At 55.0% G+C, this 18,304-nt stretch overlaps 6 protein-coding genes across 6 annotated transcripts; 4 read left to right on the top strand and 2 right to left on the bottom strand.

Moving 5' to 3' along the window:
* Positions 1 to 918: 918 nt before the first annotated feature.
* Positions 919 to 3,948, bottom strand: MFIFM68171_08647 (Heterokaryon incompatibility domain-containing protein; the record flags this gene model as incomplete). Its single annotated transcript, XM_071064067.1, has 1 exon — positions 919 to 3,948. The coding sequence occupies one exon, from the start codon at positions 3,946 to 3,948 to the stop codon at positions 919 to 921; it is 3,030 nt and encodes a 1,009-aa protein (XP_070920168.1).
* Positions 3,949 to 5,951: 2,003 nt separating this feature from the next.
* Positions 5,952 to 8,047, top strand: MFIFM68171_08646 (uncharacterized protein; the record flags this gene model as incomplete). The annotated part of the gene is made up of 4 exons (XM_071064066.1): positions 5,952 to 6,046; positions 6,113 to 6,299; positions 6,362 to 7,113; positions 7,195 to 8,047. 4 exons carry the CDS (start codon positions 5,952 to 5,954, stop codon positions 8,045 to 8,047), a joined length of 1,887 nt encoding a protein of 628 aa, XP_070920167.1.
* Positions 8,048 to 8,919: 872 nt separating this feature from the next.
* MFIFM68171_08645 (NAD dependent epimerase/dehydratase) lies at positions 8,920 to 9,931 on the top strand (the record flags this gene model as incomplete). Its single annotated transcript, XM_071064065.1, has 3 exons — positions 8,920 to 9,164; positions 9,235 to 9,599; positions 9,669 to 9,931. 3 exons carry the CDS (start codon positions 8,920 to 8,922, stop codon positions 9,929 to 9,931), a joined length of 873 nt encoding a protein of 290 aa, XP_070920166.1.
* Positions 9,932 to 10,625: 694 nt separating this feature from the next.
* MFIFM68171_08644 (uncharacterized protein) lies at positions 10,626 to 11,615 on the bottom strand (the record flags this gene model as incomplete). The annotated part of the gene is made up of 4 exons (XM_071064064.1): positions 10,626 to 10,739; positions 10,796 to 11,134; positions 11,195 to 11,262; positions 11,324 to 11,615. The coding sequence occupies 4 exons, from the start codon at positions 11,613 to 11,615 to the stop codon at positions 10,626 to 10,628; spliced, it is 813 nt and encodes a 270-aa protein (XP_070920165.1).
* Positions 11,616 to 12,450: 835 nt separating this feature from the next.
* Positions 12,451 to 14,142, top strand: MFIFM68171_08643 (RGS domain-containing protein; the record flags this gene model as incomplete). The annotated part of the gene is made up of 1 exon (XM_071064063.1): positions 12,451 to 14,142. The coding sequence occupies one exon, from the start codon at positions 12,451 to 12,453 to the stop codon at positions 14,140 to 14,142; it is 1,692 nt and encodes a 563-aa protein (XP_070920164.1).
* Positions 14,143 to 15,118: 976 nt separating this feature from the next.
* On the top strand, positions 15,119 to 17,833 carry MFIFM68171_08642 (P-loop containing nucleoside triphosphate hydrolase protein; the record flags this gene model as incomplete). The annotated part of the gene is made up of 1 exon (XM_071064062.1): positions 15,119 to 17,833. The coding sequence occupies one exon, from the start codon at positions 15,119 to 15,121 to the stop codon at positions 17,831 to 17,833; it is 2,715 nt and encodes a 904-aa protein (XP_070920163.1).
* Positions 17,834 to 18,304: the final 471 nt, after the last annotated feature.

Raw genomic sequence — 18,304 nt, 5'->3', positions numbered from 1 at the left:
CGTACAGTACTGTACTGTACATACCAGCACCGCCCAAGCCCGCACCGCCCAAGGTTGGGCAGCGGAAAGTCTCAGCAGTACTGTGATACGGCCTTGAGCAGTTGAAAATGGCTCGAGTTTTCTCGCTTCACTACCTTTCTATAGTTTAGTGTAATGGCGTATTTTTCGCGAATGGGATGGTACTTCTTGTTTCAAGGCTTCAGCAGTGCGAAGTGGGTCTCCTTCGATCACCGAAGAGATCTATTGCCAGGAAGAGATCTTTGGCTTGGGTTTACATAACCCTTGTTGCTGCTCTTGGACTGCGCAGTGCGCCTACGCTGTCGCGAGCCGATTAAGCTCTACGCAGTAATGTGCACAGTACGGCGGGGGTCATGTACCGAGTGCACGGAAATCCCAGCGCGGCCAGGAGCAACGGTTTTGTCACATGCATGCTATTTTTTTCTCCGGTTCTTCACTAATAGTGACCCTACTAGCTCGAATTTATTGCGACGGTGGAGGTGGATTGTTGCGTGACCATTTTCTTGCCGCACGCCAGCACGATCTAGCAATACCTCCCAACAAGCGCAACACTAGTCCCAAGGCTAAAGTAATTCATCGTTGGCTGAATTGCTTAAAGAGCGTCTCCATCGGCCGGAGAAAGTCTCAATATACCGTGCTCTACTTGCTCTACATGACCTTCTATCAGGGATGCAAGAAAGGCAAGAGAGAAAAGAAAGAAAAGAAAGAGCGCTCTGTCGGGAGCCACTCTATTCTTCGGCCGGAATCAGTTACATTTTCGACTTATGCAGCCGGTCCCGACCCGAACTCATTAAAAGGCTGACGACTCTGCAGCTAATGACTCAATTGCATGGCGAGCGCGAACTGACCGATGATCAAGCCCTGAGATTGGTCGAGCATGTATTGTACCTCAGCTAAGCCTTAGTCTATGATGATGGTCTCAGGTTTTGGTTGAGCATGGTGAAAAGCATGATAGGTCATCTTTCCAACGCCGATCCTCTCGTCCCGGACCGGTGTCCCATGCTTCCTCAGCAGAAGGACGTTGTAGACATCAACCCTCGCGACCTCGCCAAACCGCCCCGTGTCCCAGAAGGGATCCCCATTTTCGACGTACGGGCCCGTATCCGGTGCGGCGTCCGCGTTCGGCGGGGGCACGTCGAGCCTGTCTTCTTGCCACTCCTCCCTGAAGACCTCGCGCTGCAAGATGCGCGGCTCAACCTTCCAGTACATGTCCCAGCCTTCGATGGGCGGCGCAATGCTCGGTAGACTATCCCTCGACACGGCGACGAGGGAATACAAGCCCTCGGCATCGGTGTCGATCTCCTCAAACGGCACGTTGAGGCTCAGGAAGCCGGCGCGGTAGCCCTGATGGTAGATGATGCGCCGCCAGGGCGGGCGGTAGTTGGCCGAGCGCTCCTCGTCATTGAGGCCGATCTGGAGATAGTCGTGCTGCATCGCCTCCTGCACATGGCCTTCGGCGGTGATGTCGCAAAAGCGAATGGGCACGCTGCGCGCTATGAAGGCCAGCAATCCATTCTCCAGGGGGCGCTCTGGGATCTCCTCGCCGGGTAGGGAGATGGGATAGTTGAATCGAATGCTTGGATAGGCTGCGTGCGTGTAAAAATGTTCGTTCTTGGCTTCGTTGCGCTGGACTTCCCACCCATCGTCACGATTGTCGATATGCCAAAGAGTATAAGGGTTGCGGTTGGAAAGAAGCAGGTTGCTGTCAAGGATATTTTGGATGGCTTCCTGGACTTGCTCCGGCGGCGCTCCTTTGATCGACAGAATCCTTTCAATCTGTGCCTGCTTGTCTAGCGGCTCAAGCCATTTGACGATTGAGGCTGGTGGGAAATATATGGCGTTGTAGAAGCCGCGGCCGCGATACGAGCTGTGGCCTTCCCACGCGCACCAGGCCCAGCTGGGGAAGAGTGGCACGCCGTCTTCGTTTCGTCTTCTTTTCAATGGCTCCCGGGGATGCCATAAGAGCGCCCGATCAAAGACGAACTCGGGGATGCCATACCAGAATTTGGTGTTCGTGCCACGCCGAATCAACTCCGCGATGCCCGAGAAAGCGTTGATGGCATCCGAGCCCCACGTCATCTTGCGCTTCGTGTAGTTGCTGACAGCCCGGCGATAGACATCCCACAGCGTATGCTCTTGGAGCTGCAGCGGTCCGGTCGAGTCGACAGACGGCGCCTCGCCGATCTCGTAAATGGGCGCGTCCGCCGCCGAGACGCCTTCGGGGCCGTCTGGATCCGCGGCTCTCCAGACCATGGTGCCATAGTCGGTTATAAATGCCTTGTTGGGATACGCAGCCTGAGTCGGGTCAAACCAGATACGAGTAATCAAGCTGTTCATGCGGGACGTGTACTTGGTCTCGTCGTTGATCGGCTTGGGTCTGTATCCGACATCCGTGGCGGGGACCGTGTCCTCGAAGCGCGTGGCCATGTGAGGGCAGGTGAAAGCCATTTGGGAGTCGGTAAAGAAAACGACGCGCTGAGATAGAAAATGTTCCTGGAACGTCCATGCGCGCGAGTTCCACACCGAGTTCTCGACCTCTGCGTGTGGTTTGCGCGCATCGAGGAATGCTACGCCGACGGTCATACCCTGAAGTCTCTCGACAATCTGCGATCGAGACCGCGGCACCGAACCAACGCCAGCAAGGCCGTCCCAGGGGCCCGAGTTGGTGGCGGCGACAATTGTTAGGACAGCGTTGCCGTAGATGGCGTGCATCTGCGACATGATCTTGGTCTTGTCCTCGACATCATCCTGGCGGATGCAGAGCGCGTCAACCCACAGGTAACGGAGACCGATCCGACGTGTGGCTTTGATCGAGTCTTTAATGGTTTGTGGCAGATTGATCGATTCGTCCAGCAGTCCTTGCGGGGCTTCCATAACCTCCTTCGTGGCGGCCGTGTACTCGGGTTGGCCTCCCTTGCCCCAAACATACGACAAACAAGCGTAGCGTGCAGATGGTTCCATCTCGCAGACCCGGTTCTCGACCGTGTCGATGACCCTCAGGCTCGTCAGCGTCATGTTGTCTTGGCGCTCCTCTGGCGGTGCATGGGTGTCTTCGCATGTGCGGAGCCACCCTCTCAGGCACTCCAGGTTTGCTTCCTCTTGACGGACGGGGAGCAGATGCAAAGGTTCTGTCCCGGTCTCGTCCATTCTCTGCAAGATGAATCGTTTGTTGCCTTCGCCCCTCACGTAGCTTTGAAACTCGACCTCGAGTTTGAGAGGGTATCCGGGCCCGTCGTCGATGACATTTAGGTTGAGCGTCTCTCCTTCGAACCGCTCGACAGGCAAATCAGGCAGGAGGTCGTCGTTAGCAATCTTCCTCCGCAGGAGGCTGCAAAACGAGCAGTTCCCGCTTCTTAGGACCTTGCCTAGGGCATATAGAGCTATACAGGTAGGCCCCGGCTGAATGTTTCCCACGAGTCCCCGCTCGGTGAAGAGGGTGTTGAAGTCAATGTGCCTGCACATGTCGCACAGATACTCCGGGTCATCCTCGGGCAGGACTGGAGGATCTGCAATGAACCATTCTTCGTCGAGCCCCTCGGCTTCTTCGAAGAGCCCCCATCGTCGGACGTACTGGTGGTGCCTGTAACGCTTGAATTTCGCATCATCCTCAGGGCTCGGAGCCGACAAGGTTCCGTCGTTACTCTCCTTCTCCTCGTCGCTATTGGTCTGGATCCGTACTGTGATCCGTTCGCGATGGTCATCCGACAGGCCGTCAATGTCGTGGGGTTGCTTCCCGGCCTCTTCCACCTCCTCTAGGTTGGACTTGCCTCTCACCCCACTCCTCTCGCTGTAGTCTTTCACCATGGCTCGGACATCGGGATCAGAAATCTCTTCGCCTCCGTCGCGGTCTCTCATGATGCTCTGCAGGATCGTCCGCGACCCTTGGTCGCGGATGTTGAGGCTGGCAATTTGCTTGACTTGGTACTTCATGGTCGGCGAAGTCATTGGAGTGAGGTGCAAAGTTCGTGTCGAGTCATGCACAGAGAGAGCCAGCGTACTGTACAACTTCTTATACTGTAGTAGAGAAGCCGGCTGTCAATGCGAAGCGCTCAGACCGAGGCGGGAGGACCAGTTGCGACGGAGTCGCAGGCATCGTGGTCCTTTGTTTCTGCTGCGCCTGCGGCAGGATTGCCGTTAGGCTCCACTGGCCTGCGTATCATGGACGGCCCACAAACTATAAGGTCACGATTGCACGTGTCAGATACGATTTCCTGGGCCGCCCGGACTCAGGTATTGGGGTTCCAATAGGAAGAGAACAAGATGCTCCACTTTCCCAGGGGTGAAAGTGCCGTAGGCTCAACTGGCTCAATTGCCGACTTGACCTGGGCTAACTGGAATCCGAGCCTCGAGTGCGATCAAACACACCTTGCAGCGGGCGATGCATATGCACAGCAACACCCCCTCTTTCATTGTTGGAACCGCACGGCGGGGTGCGAGGACGTTTTCTTAGTCTTTCACTATGACCTCTAGGGAAAACGTTATAGAATGCTCTCTACCCTATTGCCCAAAGTTACATCGCGAAGTTCGCGAAATTCACCTGGGGATCGTTTGTTGGTATCGAGCGGTTGGCTAAACCGCTCCATCACCGTCTACGGCAGAAATCTACCCCACTGAACAAACATACATACCTTAGGTACAGGGGTGAATGTCTCCTATGCGACACTCCAGAAACTCTGTTTCACCGAATAAGTAAGGTATGTAAGATATTTCCACCTATGCCGAAATCCCACACGGGTATTAGTCTGCATTATCTTCGCATTGGATTAGTGCTAGTTATTAGTAAATATCAATATCCAAATCCAGCCTTTTCTGCCTTAGGCAGCCTTTCGTCTACCTTATAGACTACCTTATAATCTTCTCCCAGGATAAGTATGTACCTCTACTAGATATAGTTGCATGAATTGTGCGGGGAATGAACTGTGAGTCGTTTCTTGCCGTGTTGGCTTTGAGCACTTGCTGCCCAAAAACACGGATATTGAGGAGGCTTGCACTACCCAGTGTGTCTCACGACATACAGATGAGGTTATAGCCGAGCTCTTTCAATGCCGCTGGCTTGTTGGTATCGTACCTGCTCCGCTCCGGTCAGGATGGAATCATCCGTCATGACGAATGAAGTATAAGCAAGTTCTCTATGTGGAGGTCGTTGTAATGATTAATATGTAGGTCTCTGTAATGAGAGCTACGGGGCAAGACCGGGAGAACCGGCCGAATGACGGTGGATGATGTCACTGTACTAGGGTAGATAAGAACCCCGTGGGAAACCCTCTCACGCGGGGAACTTCTGATCCGTAAGGATCAGTCTCTGTGTAGTCAATGACAATAGGAGGCTGTTCGTGAAGCTATCGCCCACTGATCAAACCCTTTTCGGTACTGAGACATCGTAGTCCATCTCCCTCAACGTGTTCCCAGAACAACCCCCTTTACAGTCTCCTGGTAATCGGATACCAGGTTTAGTCAATGGGAGCACATCCTCAGCACCGTTCGTCTATCATACGCTAGCAGAACAATTAAGATGTGGGTGTGCCGTCGCCCACTGTGCCCTTGACCGCTGGCAAGATATGGCTCTGCCTAACGAACGATTGAGCTTCACCGCTCTAATCAGGGGCTTGTGGAAATAGGTGTGATGGTGCTAGTAGCACAGCATTCAGAGTGCAGATTTATTTCTGAGAACCAATGCTCCCGTCTCCGGGTCATCCAATAAGGAAGGGAAGTTTTTTTTTCCAACGCAACACCCCGCGCTGATGAGCGTCTAATATTGCCATGATTCGTCAGCTTTGCAGCTGGAGGTTAGTGGAGCGGAATACAAATGCCGATCCGAGCGGGAGTTGAACCCTGTGGGTCTTGCCGGCGACTTCGGGCGCTATTAAGTACTAGTAGCTACGCCTTCGGTCATCCTTTCTCTTGCCGCTTGTGCAAGATGGATTTTCGACACAATGCTTGACGTTACTACTTTTGTCCGACTGCTTCTCAGTCTCGTCATTTCACCCTTCGCGGGCGCCGTTGTGATGCGGGAGGAATGGGACTTCATGTGAGCCGCTTATTCGTGATAAGTATTGCGTATTATCTTCTTGACTTAACCCTGATGGTGCCTTAGAATCGTGGGCGGCGGGACCTCTGGGCTTACTCTTGCCGCCCGTCTGTCAGAAATACCTGACTTCTCGGTACTTGTTCTCGAAGCGGGCAATGACCACACAACAGACATCAAAGTGATAGCCCCCGGCATCTTTGGCTCTATGTACGGAGACCTGGAGTATCACTGGGAGTACCGGAATGTTCCACAAGTGAGCCATGAGAAATTCACGCAGCCGAGAGCATCCTTACATCAACCGACACTGACTTCCAGAAACATCTCAACAACCGTTCGCACGCCGTGATGGGGGGCAAGGGCCTGGGCGGAGGCAGCGCTATCAACTTTCTCTTCTGGACACACACATCTCGGCGTATTATCGACGACTGGGATAATCTCGGAAATAAGGGCTGGTCTTGGACCGAATTGCAGCCGTACTTGAAGAAATCCGAAGCATTCGTCGAGCCCTCAGCACAGACAGAAGATGACCTCAACATCACCTTTGTTGACCCTGATGCCCATGGCCGAGATGGCCCAATTGTCAACTCGTTTCCAGGACTGTACGGACCGTTGTTGCAGGCTTGGCCTCGTACGTTCGCGGCAATTGGACTCGGTGTCGATGGCGACCCTCGTGGTGGTCGCGCGCTTGGGGCTTTCATCAACCCCTTTAACATTGACCCCACAACAAACGAGCGCAGTTACCCGGCTTCAGCCTACTATCTGCCTGCCAAGGGGCGGCCCAACCTCAAGGTTGTTACCGGAGCACTCGTGACAAAAGTACATCTGGAAAAGAAACATGGCGGGCCACTAACGGCAACCGGCATTTCTTATGAGAAATCAGGTGCCGATTATATAGCCTGGGCTGGGAGAGAAGTCATCATCTCTGCGGGCGCGTTGGAGTCGCCGAAACTGCTCCAACTCTCGGGCATTGGGAGCCGCAAATTGCTGGAAACCGTGGGCATCGAAAGCCTCGAGGATAACCCCAACGTAGGGGAAAACTATCAGAACCACGTTATGTTGCCGTTGGGGTAAGTGCGTAGCAATCAATGCAGTTCAAGTACACACGTGCTTCTCTCCTCAACACAGGTTCTGACAATATCCTGATCCAGGTTTGCTGCCAACCCGGGGCTGACGACAAGCGAGGACTTTGTGAACACGACAGTGTTCCAAGCTGCTATGGATGAGTATCTGGCAACACGGACCGGCCCATTTACGGTGGTAAACGCCAGCACCGCCTTGTTGTCTCTCGCACAAATTGGCGGCTCTCTATCCAAGGCCCGGAGCATCAAGGCATCCTCCGACCGTGATCACTCTGCCTCCACTATTCCGAGTTTGCAAGAGCAATACACGCTTTTAATGGGAGCCCTTGCGGTAGACGAAGCTGTTGTACAAGAAGCCTTCCTGGCGGGCGGCATGTCGCCGTGGTTCTACGACGACAACTCCAAGTTCCTCAGAAGCCCAGCAGACGGCGGGCACTATTACACTCTGCTGGGCATCTTGCAGCTTCCCTTCTCGCGGGGATCCGTGCACATTCAGTCTCGAGACCCCAAGGAGCCCCCACGACTCGACCCCCGCTACTTCTCGCATCCCATTGACTTGGAGGTGGCAAGAGCCGTTGCGTTCCACATGCAGAAGGTGGCTTCTACGGCGCCTCTGTCTGATCTGCTCCGTGGCCACGGAACCATCTTCCAGCCGGGGTATTACAAGCTGACGGAGGGGAATGTGGATGCCTTTATCAGGGAACTCTCGCTTCCGGCCTACCATCATTCCGGCACTTGTGCGATGATGCCCAAGCGAAAGGGTGGAGTCGTGGACGAGCGATTCCGCGTCTATGGTACGCGTGGCATGAGGGTGGTGGATGCGAGTGTTTTCCCCTTGCTGCCGCAGGGGACAATCAACAGTGCCGTAATCGCTGTTGCCGAACGAGCCGCTGATTTGATCAAGGAAGATTATGGGTTCTGATGGAAATAAGTTAAGGCCTGCTTTCGGCCAATTCCATGCAGTCATTGCAGTGCGCATTACACAACCATCAATTCAACCGCTTTCAACTAACTCGTTTCCTGAACTGATATAGGAATTGATTGGCTACTCTCGGATCCGTTCGTTTTGCTGGAAGACTCACAATCCAGCAAGCTACAACTGTAGCGCTGTGAATTTGTTCGACGGAGGCAAATTTGTGATTTAATCCCATTCCCACCCATTTCGCAAAGGCCTCGAGGCCGCAACCAAGTCCGAGTGCCGATGGCGGCAGTGGTACAACACAGAGTCTCGTGGCTGGAGCAAAGAGCAAGTCCGTGAATAGCCCTGACCTAGTAATATCATTAACATGAAGAAACCTATTCGCTGGGATAGGCTGTGGATCAGGCTTGCTGGCTCCTGACGCGCGGTTATCTTTTGCCCGGACAAATTGGCAGAGGGGCCAAACTTGAATCCTGAGACGCTGTCCACATAACATGGCGCGATACAAAATAGCCTCATCAGAACTGTATGGTATTATAGAAATCACTGAAATTGGTCAACAGCCCGCCGACCTTGGAATGTTGTTGACTCGCGGTGTGCCTACTCTCTGAGAATGGGCTCAGGCAACAGGAATGGTTTATCGCCTGGCACTGCGAGCTGATTACAAATGATACAGGGACCCGCGCCGCCCCTGCGCATGTCCTCGTGCACCAACAGATCCCAGCCCATTGATAGCCCCCAATCAGACTCGGCTACACACATAAATATCAACTATAGACCGAGTTTTTCAGTTACATGGTCAAGCTTTTCAAACCCTCTCTTTCCCCGGCTCCCCCGACCCGTTACGGTCTACAGCGACCGCTTTAAGACGCATCATGCCGAGCCTCAATGGCTGGTTCTATCACCTCCTCGAGCGTTATGTCTACGCCGTGCCAGACCCGCCGCCCCGCAAGCGTACCAAACCCATGCAGGTGCTGTGCGTTGGCTTGCCTCGTTCAGGAACCGAGTCTCTCCAACACGCGTTGCTGAAGCTTGGCTATGACCACACTTTCCATGGCTGGGATATCATCTACGAGGAGCCGAACTACTGTCAGCAGTGGGTACGGTTGTGTCGTAAGAAGTAAGTTTTCTCGACATCCAACGAGGCCGACGTCCACCCGCATTCCATCCGCTCATGCGCGACACAAAAGATTTTTCGGCCCCTTGGACGGCAAAACTACCATCACGGCAGCCGAGTTTGACGCCTTGATGGGCCACTCGGTCGCCGTCACTGACGCAGCCGCGTCCGTGTTCGCTCCAGAGCTCATCGCCGCGTACCCGGACGCCAAGGTTATCCTCAACTACCGCAAGGACATGGACGCCTGGCACCGGAGCGCCACCAATACGCTTGTACGCGCCAACAAGCACTGGGCGCTCTGGCTGCTGTCGCGTCTCGACCGCCAATGCTTCTGGGCCTGGCACTTGTACGTCGACTTTATGTGGCCGGGCTTGTTCCGGGCCCTGGACGGCAACATTGAGACGGGCATCGCACGGAATGGGAGATGGGTCTATCGCGGTACGGCTGCCATCTTTTGCACTTGTCCTGTGCAGTGGATATGAAGAGCTGACATGTGTGGGACTGCAGAGCATTGCAACATGATCCGTGGACTGGTTCCCAAGGACAGGTTGCTAGAGTGGTGCGTTGAGGACGGATGGGAGCCGCTGTGCGAGTTCTTGAACAAGCCCGTTCCAGACGAGCCCTTTCCCCATGCCAATGCGGCTTCGGGGTGGCAGGGCCAGGAAATGAAGCTTGGGATGAAGTATATTAAGGGGGCGGCAACTAACCTGGCTGTTATACTGTCGCTTTTGGTAGGGGCAGGTTCCATGTTCTACAAGTATTACCATTGAGAAGGTAGGGAACGCATATCATGGATGGTGTGAAAGCACTAATTATGTAAATGGGTGGAATCAGTGTAACTTCGGCACCCACATACAAACTCTGTTCTATCTTTGTGTTCCGGGTGCCTCGCAAAAACTCGAAATTCCGGTAGATAGTATCGAAGGAAATTTTCTCACATCTATTACCTAATTACCAACCTCTTGCCCGCTGGGAATAGTTCTCTCTCGCTCGGAATAGTATTCCTAAGTTAGGTTGTGAAACAGTACGGGGATACTACGCCTTTCACATGGAACATCTCAGTCGGAGAAGGGGGATATCCAGTCCAAGTCGACATACTAGCCTGATCCGCGCTTCGTTGTCGACCGCAACGCCCCCTCCTGTTTCTCACAAGATTGCACTGCCCGACTGCCTGTAAACCCGGGCAGCATGCGAAGTGAGCGCGAGAAGCTGGAATTGCTGCATGTCAAGACAAGGAAATGAAGGATGCCATGGAGATGATTGCAGATCTTGAATCTGGCTGCCTGTGATCACGGCACGATCAAGCTGAAAGCAACAACGTCGTATTGTGAAATATTAGCTCTAGTAAGAAAATATCCAAGGGTATCCCGAGCAGGCGCTATAGACATTTGATATCCAGGTCGCTATGGTCTAGATCGCAACGAACCCACTGTGCACAAGGAACCAAGCCCCAACCAAAAACACCTACATCTCGAAACAGAGCAGCCCAAGCACAGCCAGGCCTAAAGTAACAAAGTCCGCTCTTAAACCACCAGTGCCAGCAGTCACGAGAGACGATGTGGAACTTGTTGCATTGAGCTGGTAAGAAATTAGTGGACAAAGAACTTAATCATTGAAACTGAGGTTCTACCTACCGGGGGCCTGTGAGACGTCGAAGAGGATGCCGGGGGCTCTGTGATTGTACCCGAACCTGAACTGCGAGACGAAGGGCTCGAGGAACAACCTTCGCCTGCCGTTACTGTCACCTCAAAGCTGATAGTAGAAATCACTGTCGTCGTTGCCCAGGAGGTGACGGTGGATCCTTGGTAGTGTGAACATGTCGGGAGCGAGGACTCGGAAACGGTTACTGTCCCGCCCGATGTGCCCGATGTCGAAGACCCGGATCCAGAGGATGTGGAGGAGGAGCCAGGGCTACCTGGTGATGAGGCTGTCGTGGCCGTAGACGGAAGACCACACTCTTCTAGACTTTGGCCCTTTAGAACAGTCAGCCGATGTACAGTACACGTGAGCCACGAGCTTGGGTTTGCGCTCACATTCTCGCAGCACCACACCCTCCCGCCAAATTCTTGCCAGGCGCAGTAGTAGCCGCTTTCGCAAGCACCTGTTGAAGCCGGAGTTAGCAGCACGTCTCGAGTTTGGGAACCAACATGTTGGTGACCCACGTCCAGACCCATTCTCGCAGCACGTTTGGTTTAAATCAACCTGGTTGTAGCAGAATAGCGAGAGTGTCGTCGAGGCATCGCACGAGATCCAGTTCGGACCGCAGGCATTTTCACATGTGGTTCCGCTGCCGCAAGAGCCGAACTCGGGGTGGTAACCGGGCGGCGGCGACTGACGACGAACATTGGCTGCCACGTCTGCGCCGGGAGTGTTCCACCTGAAGAATTCATACTCGTGCGCAGCAGCAAATGTCAGCAGCTGGAGTGCTGCAAAGGCAATCTTGCGGTTGTGCATTTTGAGTTTTCAAGCGATAACGCGGATGGTGCCAAGAAGGGGAGATGATGGGGGGGGGGCGTCGTCTTCTCGGGACTGGGCCCCGCGCAGGAACAGGAAAAAAGCTTCATTAAAGTTTGAGCTCTCGGAACCTGGCAGAGCATGATCTTGACCCAAAGCGTCATCTAATTCCTAGTAGGTGTCCGTGGCGCGCTCTGATGGGCTCGACATGGAAGCCCTGAATTTTGGGCCCGCAGCAGCCCGAGCCAACCACGGCGTTGATGCCTCACAAGACCATGGGTGCTGAGTTGTCCCACCGAGCGGTGAGTTGTTGAGCAGGGCTGCAGGACGTGCCGGGATGAGGTAGGTTGGGCACGCAGCGGTGCAGCCGAACTGAGCCGATCCGGAAAGAGTCACGCCAAGCCGACCATCACACTACCGGAGTGTATGCCCAATCACCACCTCGAGCCGTCGCCGCTTGCGCATGCATCGCCGACTGGAGCCTGTCTTGGGGCCGTCATTGCACGTCGGCCCCCGGCGTCGTATTGGGCTGCAGATGTCACACATTGGCTGCTAAACCCACAATGCCGTGCAGTTCGCTGCTGCTTGCGTGTGTCCACCGTCCCCGTCCACCTTGCCGAGCCCACCCTGTTTTGTAGACTTTCCCGTTCCCGCCGTACAGTCCATCAAAAATGCTTGTAGAGCCCGGGTCCACGGATCCCCCCAGAGTCCCTCTTTTCATGGCCCTCTCACCCTTGTTTAGCAACTGAAAAACTATCGTTACCCCCATTCAACTTCACCAACGTGCGGAGCGGTCGACGGCAACCCGGACCATAAGGTTGGCACCTCAGCCACCATGGGCAACTTCGTGGGCATCACCAGCACCGGCTTCGTCGGCACCGACGAGAAGAGTGCCGTGACTTCCTACATGCCATGTCACATCTTTGGAGACCAGATGCTGATCGGCGCCGGCATCCGCATCGGCTTCTACCTGCTGTACGCTGCGGCCATCATTGCCGTGCTGTTCAGCGTCGACAAGCAGTTCCGGTTCTGGCACGGTGCATGGGGCATCCTCGCCCTCTCGCTGTTTCTGTCCATGTTCCTCAACGTGGTCGACTACAGTCTGATCATCATCGACTACGCCGTCTTGATCCAGCTCGTGCTCTGGTACCCCGTCTACTTTATCATCACCGTCATGTTCCGACAAGCCCTGGTCGTCGATGGCAATGGCCACTCCAAGCCGGATGCCGAGTATCAGGAACGACTGCAGCGATGCCGCCGGCAGACGGCCGTGACGGAACTGGACGTCGTCCGAGCCCGCGCGTATGCCGACGTCCTCAAAGCATTTGCTTTGCATGCCGCTGCGGAGGAAGCAGAGCGAGAGTACGACGCTGCGCAGGCAGCTCTAAGCCAGGCGGTGCAGCATTATGTGTCACATTGGCACGATCAGATCGAGTTCCGGGACGGCTCAGACAACGAAGCAACCCACGTCGATGGAGGGGCGGTCACCACGGTCTACAACACCGAGTTGATCGAGGAGATCGCGGCGGCGCCGACACGTGCCGACATCGACAAGCTCCGCGATCTGTTTGTGGCTGCGATGGTGCACTCGGAGCAGACTGTCGCCGAGGCGCGAGCTACCGAGCAGGAGGTGGCACTCATCGCGTCAGAGGAACTGCGCATCAGACGCCGGGCGCGGCCGCCGAAGCAGGCACTTCGCCATTTCCTCCTGTCAACCAGCTACAAGGACCAGCTGACGGCAGCCATCGGTCTCCTGGTTTGGTCCACGTACATGTTCGGCACGGCTGCACTCAACTGGCCTCTTCTGCACAACGGGAACAAGCCCGGCGGTGCCTGCGACAACGTGCCCACCGTCTATTTCGTCCTGGCCCCGAAGAAACCATTTTCCGACCAGGGATTCGCCACTTTTCTGAAGGTCTGGACGGTGGGTGTGTGCGTGGTGGCAGTCATCACAACGGCGATGGGAGTATACATCGCCACCATCAGTATTTTTGGGCCCAGCGTGGTCGGTCTGGGGGCCTGGCGGCGTCGACGGGGCAAGACGTCGGTCGAGTCCGGCCGAGGCGACTACGTCCACGACATCCACGGGTCGCCTGGCTATTCCCGCAAAGCCCGTGGGCACCACACTCAAGACATTCTCGATTGCATATGCCACAGCGAGTCCAGGGCGATCCAGCATCGCTACCGGAGCCGAACGACCACCCCGGCGCAGTTCAGCCTGTGGACCATCCCCTGGGCGGTCGTGCTGGCGGTGCTGCTTGTTGTCACAATCGCCTGTTCCGAGTTGACCGTCACAGGGCAGGGGCCAAACAACAATGTGCCCTTGGACTTTGCCCGGCCACCGCTGCACGAGACATCCGAGATACTCGCGTTTCTGATCGGCTTGTACTCGCTGGTTCTGACACTCTTGAGCGTTTTGGGCGCGTTTATTGCAGCCTTTGTGCGCAGCAGGCGCCGCCGTCAACACCACGAGCCGCACCACGAGCACCATCACAGCCAAGAGAAGCGCCAAGTCGAGAGATCGTAGCAGTCGGCAATGGTCGATTCAAAATGTGGTTATTGGGAAGAACGAGGGATGGAGTGTCGTGGGTGTAGTGTTCGTCCACCGGAAGAAACATTGGGATTTTTGTTTTTTTTTTTTTCCGATGTTTTCCCTTTTGCTTTTTTTGATGATTAGAAGTTTACCACGAGATACCAGGCACGGGGGTTTCTGCGTGATTTTAGCATGTTATCCTCGGTAATGAATTGAAACACGATTAGAGGTATGCGGAAGCAAGTCCCACACGTCGGCCCGTCACAAAGCTGAGCGATGGCACGATTGACCCGAAGGTGACATGACTGATCCTGGCGTGGCCAGCGAAGAAGAACCATCCAGCGGCGGGGCGCCTCAAGTTTCCTCTGAAAGGGAAGGCACGGATCCGAGTAACGCACACACTCCAGCCCCGTGCAATGTGCACTTCGATTGCTATTGTTCTCCTGTCTGAATAACACAATAGTCAACGGCTGGCCTGCGCGCACTTCTCCCTCCCAAGGCACTCTCCATCCCCCCGGATCCAGAACTCCTTCTCCGAAGTCGATTCCTCCTCTTCTTCTTTCTTCCCATTGCTTTGTTCAGCTCGAAGTCCTTGTCCCCCCGCAGGTCCCAAGTACCCCCCCGAACGACTCGAGCAGCTGAACTCAATCTCAACTCGCCGTAAATACCATCGCTGCCCGTAAGTACGACTGCCTTGTTCCTCTTCTTCACGACTATCTGCCGCGCTATGTCGCCAGTCCAGTTACTCAGCGCGCGGGTTTCTCAATCAGTCATTGGGCAGTCGGTCTCCGCGAGGTTCGAAGGCTTCGTTCTTCGTTTTCCGCGCCTCTGAGTTTGGAATTACTGTCGAAGCAACTGACAATTAACTAATGTATCAACCTCCCAGAGCCGCAAACTACCCCACTACCTCGGCCGCTCTCGAACAACCTTCATTCTGCCCCTGCCGTCGTGGTTGCCGCATTCAACAGCAATGAGTGCCCCCATTAAGCCTCTGTACCGCTTTGCGAATGTCGCTGAGTTCGCCCATCGCCACAAGACGGGCACCGATGCTGAATTCGCTGCGGAAGAACGACTCATCGATGAGATAAACAAACAAGAAAACAAGTTCCGGGCTTGGATCGTCTCCAAGACGCGCCGAACGGCGAAACGGGATGAATATCTTCTCCTCGTCCAGCCGGGACCAGGTGGCGAGTACAAGTTGCCGCAGCAGGGTGAACCGGCCAAGATTAGAATCATCTTAGGCGACGGCTCTCTGACTCGTTTCTCGGATGCCTGGAGGATTGAGATTCCCACGGAGCTTCTTGGAATCACAGCTGAGCATCCCGAAAAGCTCGCCGCCTTCCACGTCACCGTTTTTATCGCCGAAGCGCATGAAGGCATCCAACCCCTGATCAGCGGCACCTACCCTCCGAGGCAGCCCGGTGCGACCTCCGAGGATGTCACCCCCAGTAACCGTTCCGACACCTCCAGCGAATCCTGGGATGCTCGGTCCAACAGCAGCGATAATGACACGCAAACAACATCCGCCACTTCTGAGTCAAGTGGGGGGTTCGACGAAGTCAAACTGGCAAGCTGCAATGCCATCCGCGTGAACTTCTTGCTGACCGCCTCCGAGTCGACCAAGAATGCCGAACTCGCCGCGCTTGAGCAGCTGTACGGCAAGCACCAGAATGCGACGGAGCGGCAGATCAAGGCCTTCGAGTATTTCGTCCTGCTCCGGGACCCAGACTTCGTGGTCGACCTCCACCATGAAATCCCCCACCTGACGACTGCCATGCAGGAGACATGGTGGCCCACTTCACGTCAGGCCAAGAAGTTCGCTCTCTTGAATCCCCAACAGAAAGCCGCCTACATGCACGGTTTCAACAACCTTCCCTGCGGAATTTGCATTCTACCCGGCGGCCCTGGCGCTGGAAAGACTCATTTCAACTTGTTCACCATTGCCATGGCGCAGTTGAAGCCACTCCCACGCCCAGTCAGAGTCAAAGGCCAACTGGAGAAACTCTGCGCCAAAGTTCTCTTCATCGTCGACATGAATAGCCCTGTTGACGACGTGGCCAACCGCATGGTGCGTCTCTACGATGAGCTCGGTATGAAGAAGTCCATCATCCGCATGAAGGGCTGGGGCTCCGAGGTCAAATTGAGCGGGAGACTCAATTCTGCGGAGGATGCAGCATCAGAAGAAATGCACGTCGACTTCTCTCAGCAGTTCCTTCGCACCGCCAATCTCATGGCCCTCGGCAATGGCCCCGCAGGTCGCCGTGCCTGTACAGCCCCCAGCCTGGACGAGGCAGCTTGGCAGCGTTACGACACGCATAAAGCTACCAAGTACGAGGAACTCACCAAGTTCATGACAGAGGACTTGTGGGAGAGCAGCGATGTCATTCCTCTGCGTCTCCGCCGGCTGGTGTACAATCTCTACCGTGACACCCTCGCCGCTGCGGACTTCATTGCGACCACCCCAGTCGCCGCTAGTAACCACTTCCGCGGCATGTTCAAACCGGACCTCGTCTATTTCGACGAGGCTCCTCACGCTCGGGAGCTTTCAAACCTGATCGCCATTGCCAACTTTGATCCCATTGCATGGATCTTCTGCGGTGATTATCGCCAGACTGTCCCATTCGTCGGCTCCGATAGCATTGGCAGCAAGAACATCTACCGAAGCCAGATGCAGGTTTCGATGATGGAGCGTGCTGCAATTGCCAGAGTCATTCGGTACGAGCTGCTGATGAACCATCGGTCGTTCGGTGGCCTGCATCAGTTGGCCTCTGCTCTCTGGTATGGCGGCCGGATGGTGAGTGGCAATAATCAGGTCCCTGTATCCCTGCCTCACATCCAGCGGTACTTGCAAAAATTAGCAGGCGGCAAACCCTGCACCGTTCCAAGGCTCCTTGTCCATATCAAGAACTGTGGCCCGGAGGGGCGCGATGGCACATCGAGTTGGAACCCCACGCATACCTTGTGGGTTATGGCCAGGGTCCGCGAGCTTCTAAGAGACGAATATTTCCGGCATGCAGAGCGGGATGAGCCGGGATCCATCCTCATCATCTCCCCGTACAAGAAGGCGTACGACGAATACAAGAAGGCCATCAAGAGGCTGCCTCACTGGGCCCAGAAGCGAGTCGAAACCCGGACGGTTGATGTGGTTCAGGGCCACGAGGCAGATTTTGTGTTTCTCGACTTGGTGAAGGATAAGTCCACTGGGTTTCTGGACAATCCTAACCGTTTGTGTGTTGCCGTCACACGGGCTCGGCTTGGAGAGGTCATCATGATGCATCCGAAGATGCCCGAGTCGTCGACTTTCCTTAAGCACTCGAGGAACCTCCACGGCATTTACACCCTCTGCCGAGAGGCTGGCCAGCTAGTCTCCGTTGACCCTGAATCAGCGGCGGACTCAGCCCCCAGGACGGAACTCCTGTCTTCAAACATTCCAGCCAGGCCTATCGGATTCAGTTCTCTCGGGCCATGTCCCGCGCCACGACCTTCAACCGGCATTGTCAAATGTGAAACTGCGAAGGTTGTTGATTCTCAGCTTCCGGAAGCTGAAAATGAGAGTCAGACGGTTAATAAGCCCGCCGCTGACGAGATGAACAAAACAGGTCCTGGTAAGGACGGCTTGAAGAAGGAGGAGATGATTCATTCGGATGGCTTGACCCTAGCAATGCTCGGCGCAATGCTTGCTTGAAGAGTCATGAGAGGGGGTCCAAGGTTGCAAGAAGTCTGATTGGCGGGCATCAGAGACGAATAGGGCTCTTCATATTGGCAGTATCTCAGCTGGCGGATTCTGCATTCATGTAGCCAGGCGGAATTCTGGGTAACGGCCCTGGTGGCGCGTAGAAAGTGCAGAAAATGGCATGTCTTAGACAAGCTGGACTTGGAGGTGTCAGCTACATGGAAATACTATGCATTTATGATCTGCGCAGCGCTTCTGGGCTGCTGGTATTGCCTCTGGGAGTTGTGCACATGCTCGCCATTACTAATCGGTTACTATGAGAGATCCGACGAGTATCTCCCGGCATGACCAGCGGTGTCAAAGGTCGAATCCCTAGCTACGATAATGACGATCTAAAATCGAGTTGGCCCATCTGAGACAAACCGCCAATATCAAGGCCGATGACCCCGTACTGACGGTGTGGCAGGGGCTCTTCGTTTGAGC

The sequence above is a fragment of the Madurella fahalii genome (genome assembly GCF_045866475.1).
Source record: "Madurella fahalii IFM 68171 DNA, scaffold_5, whole genome shotgun sequence".
NCBI lineage: Eukaryota > Fungi > Ascomycota > Sordariomycetes > Sordariales > Madurella > Madurella fahalii.
The sequence above is the reverse complement of the archived record's forward strand: the minus strand, read 5'-3'. Positions and strand labels throughout refer to the sequence as shown.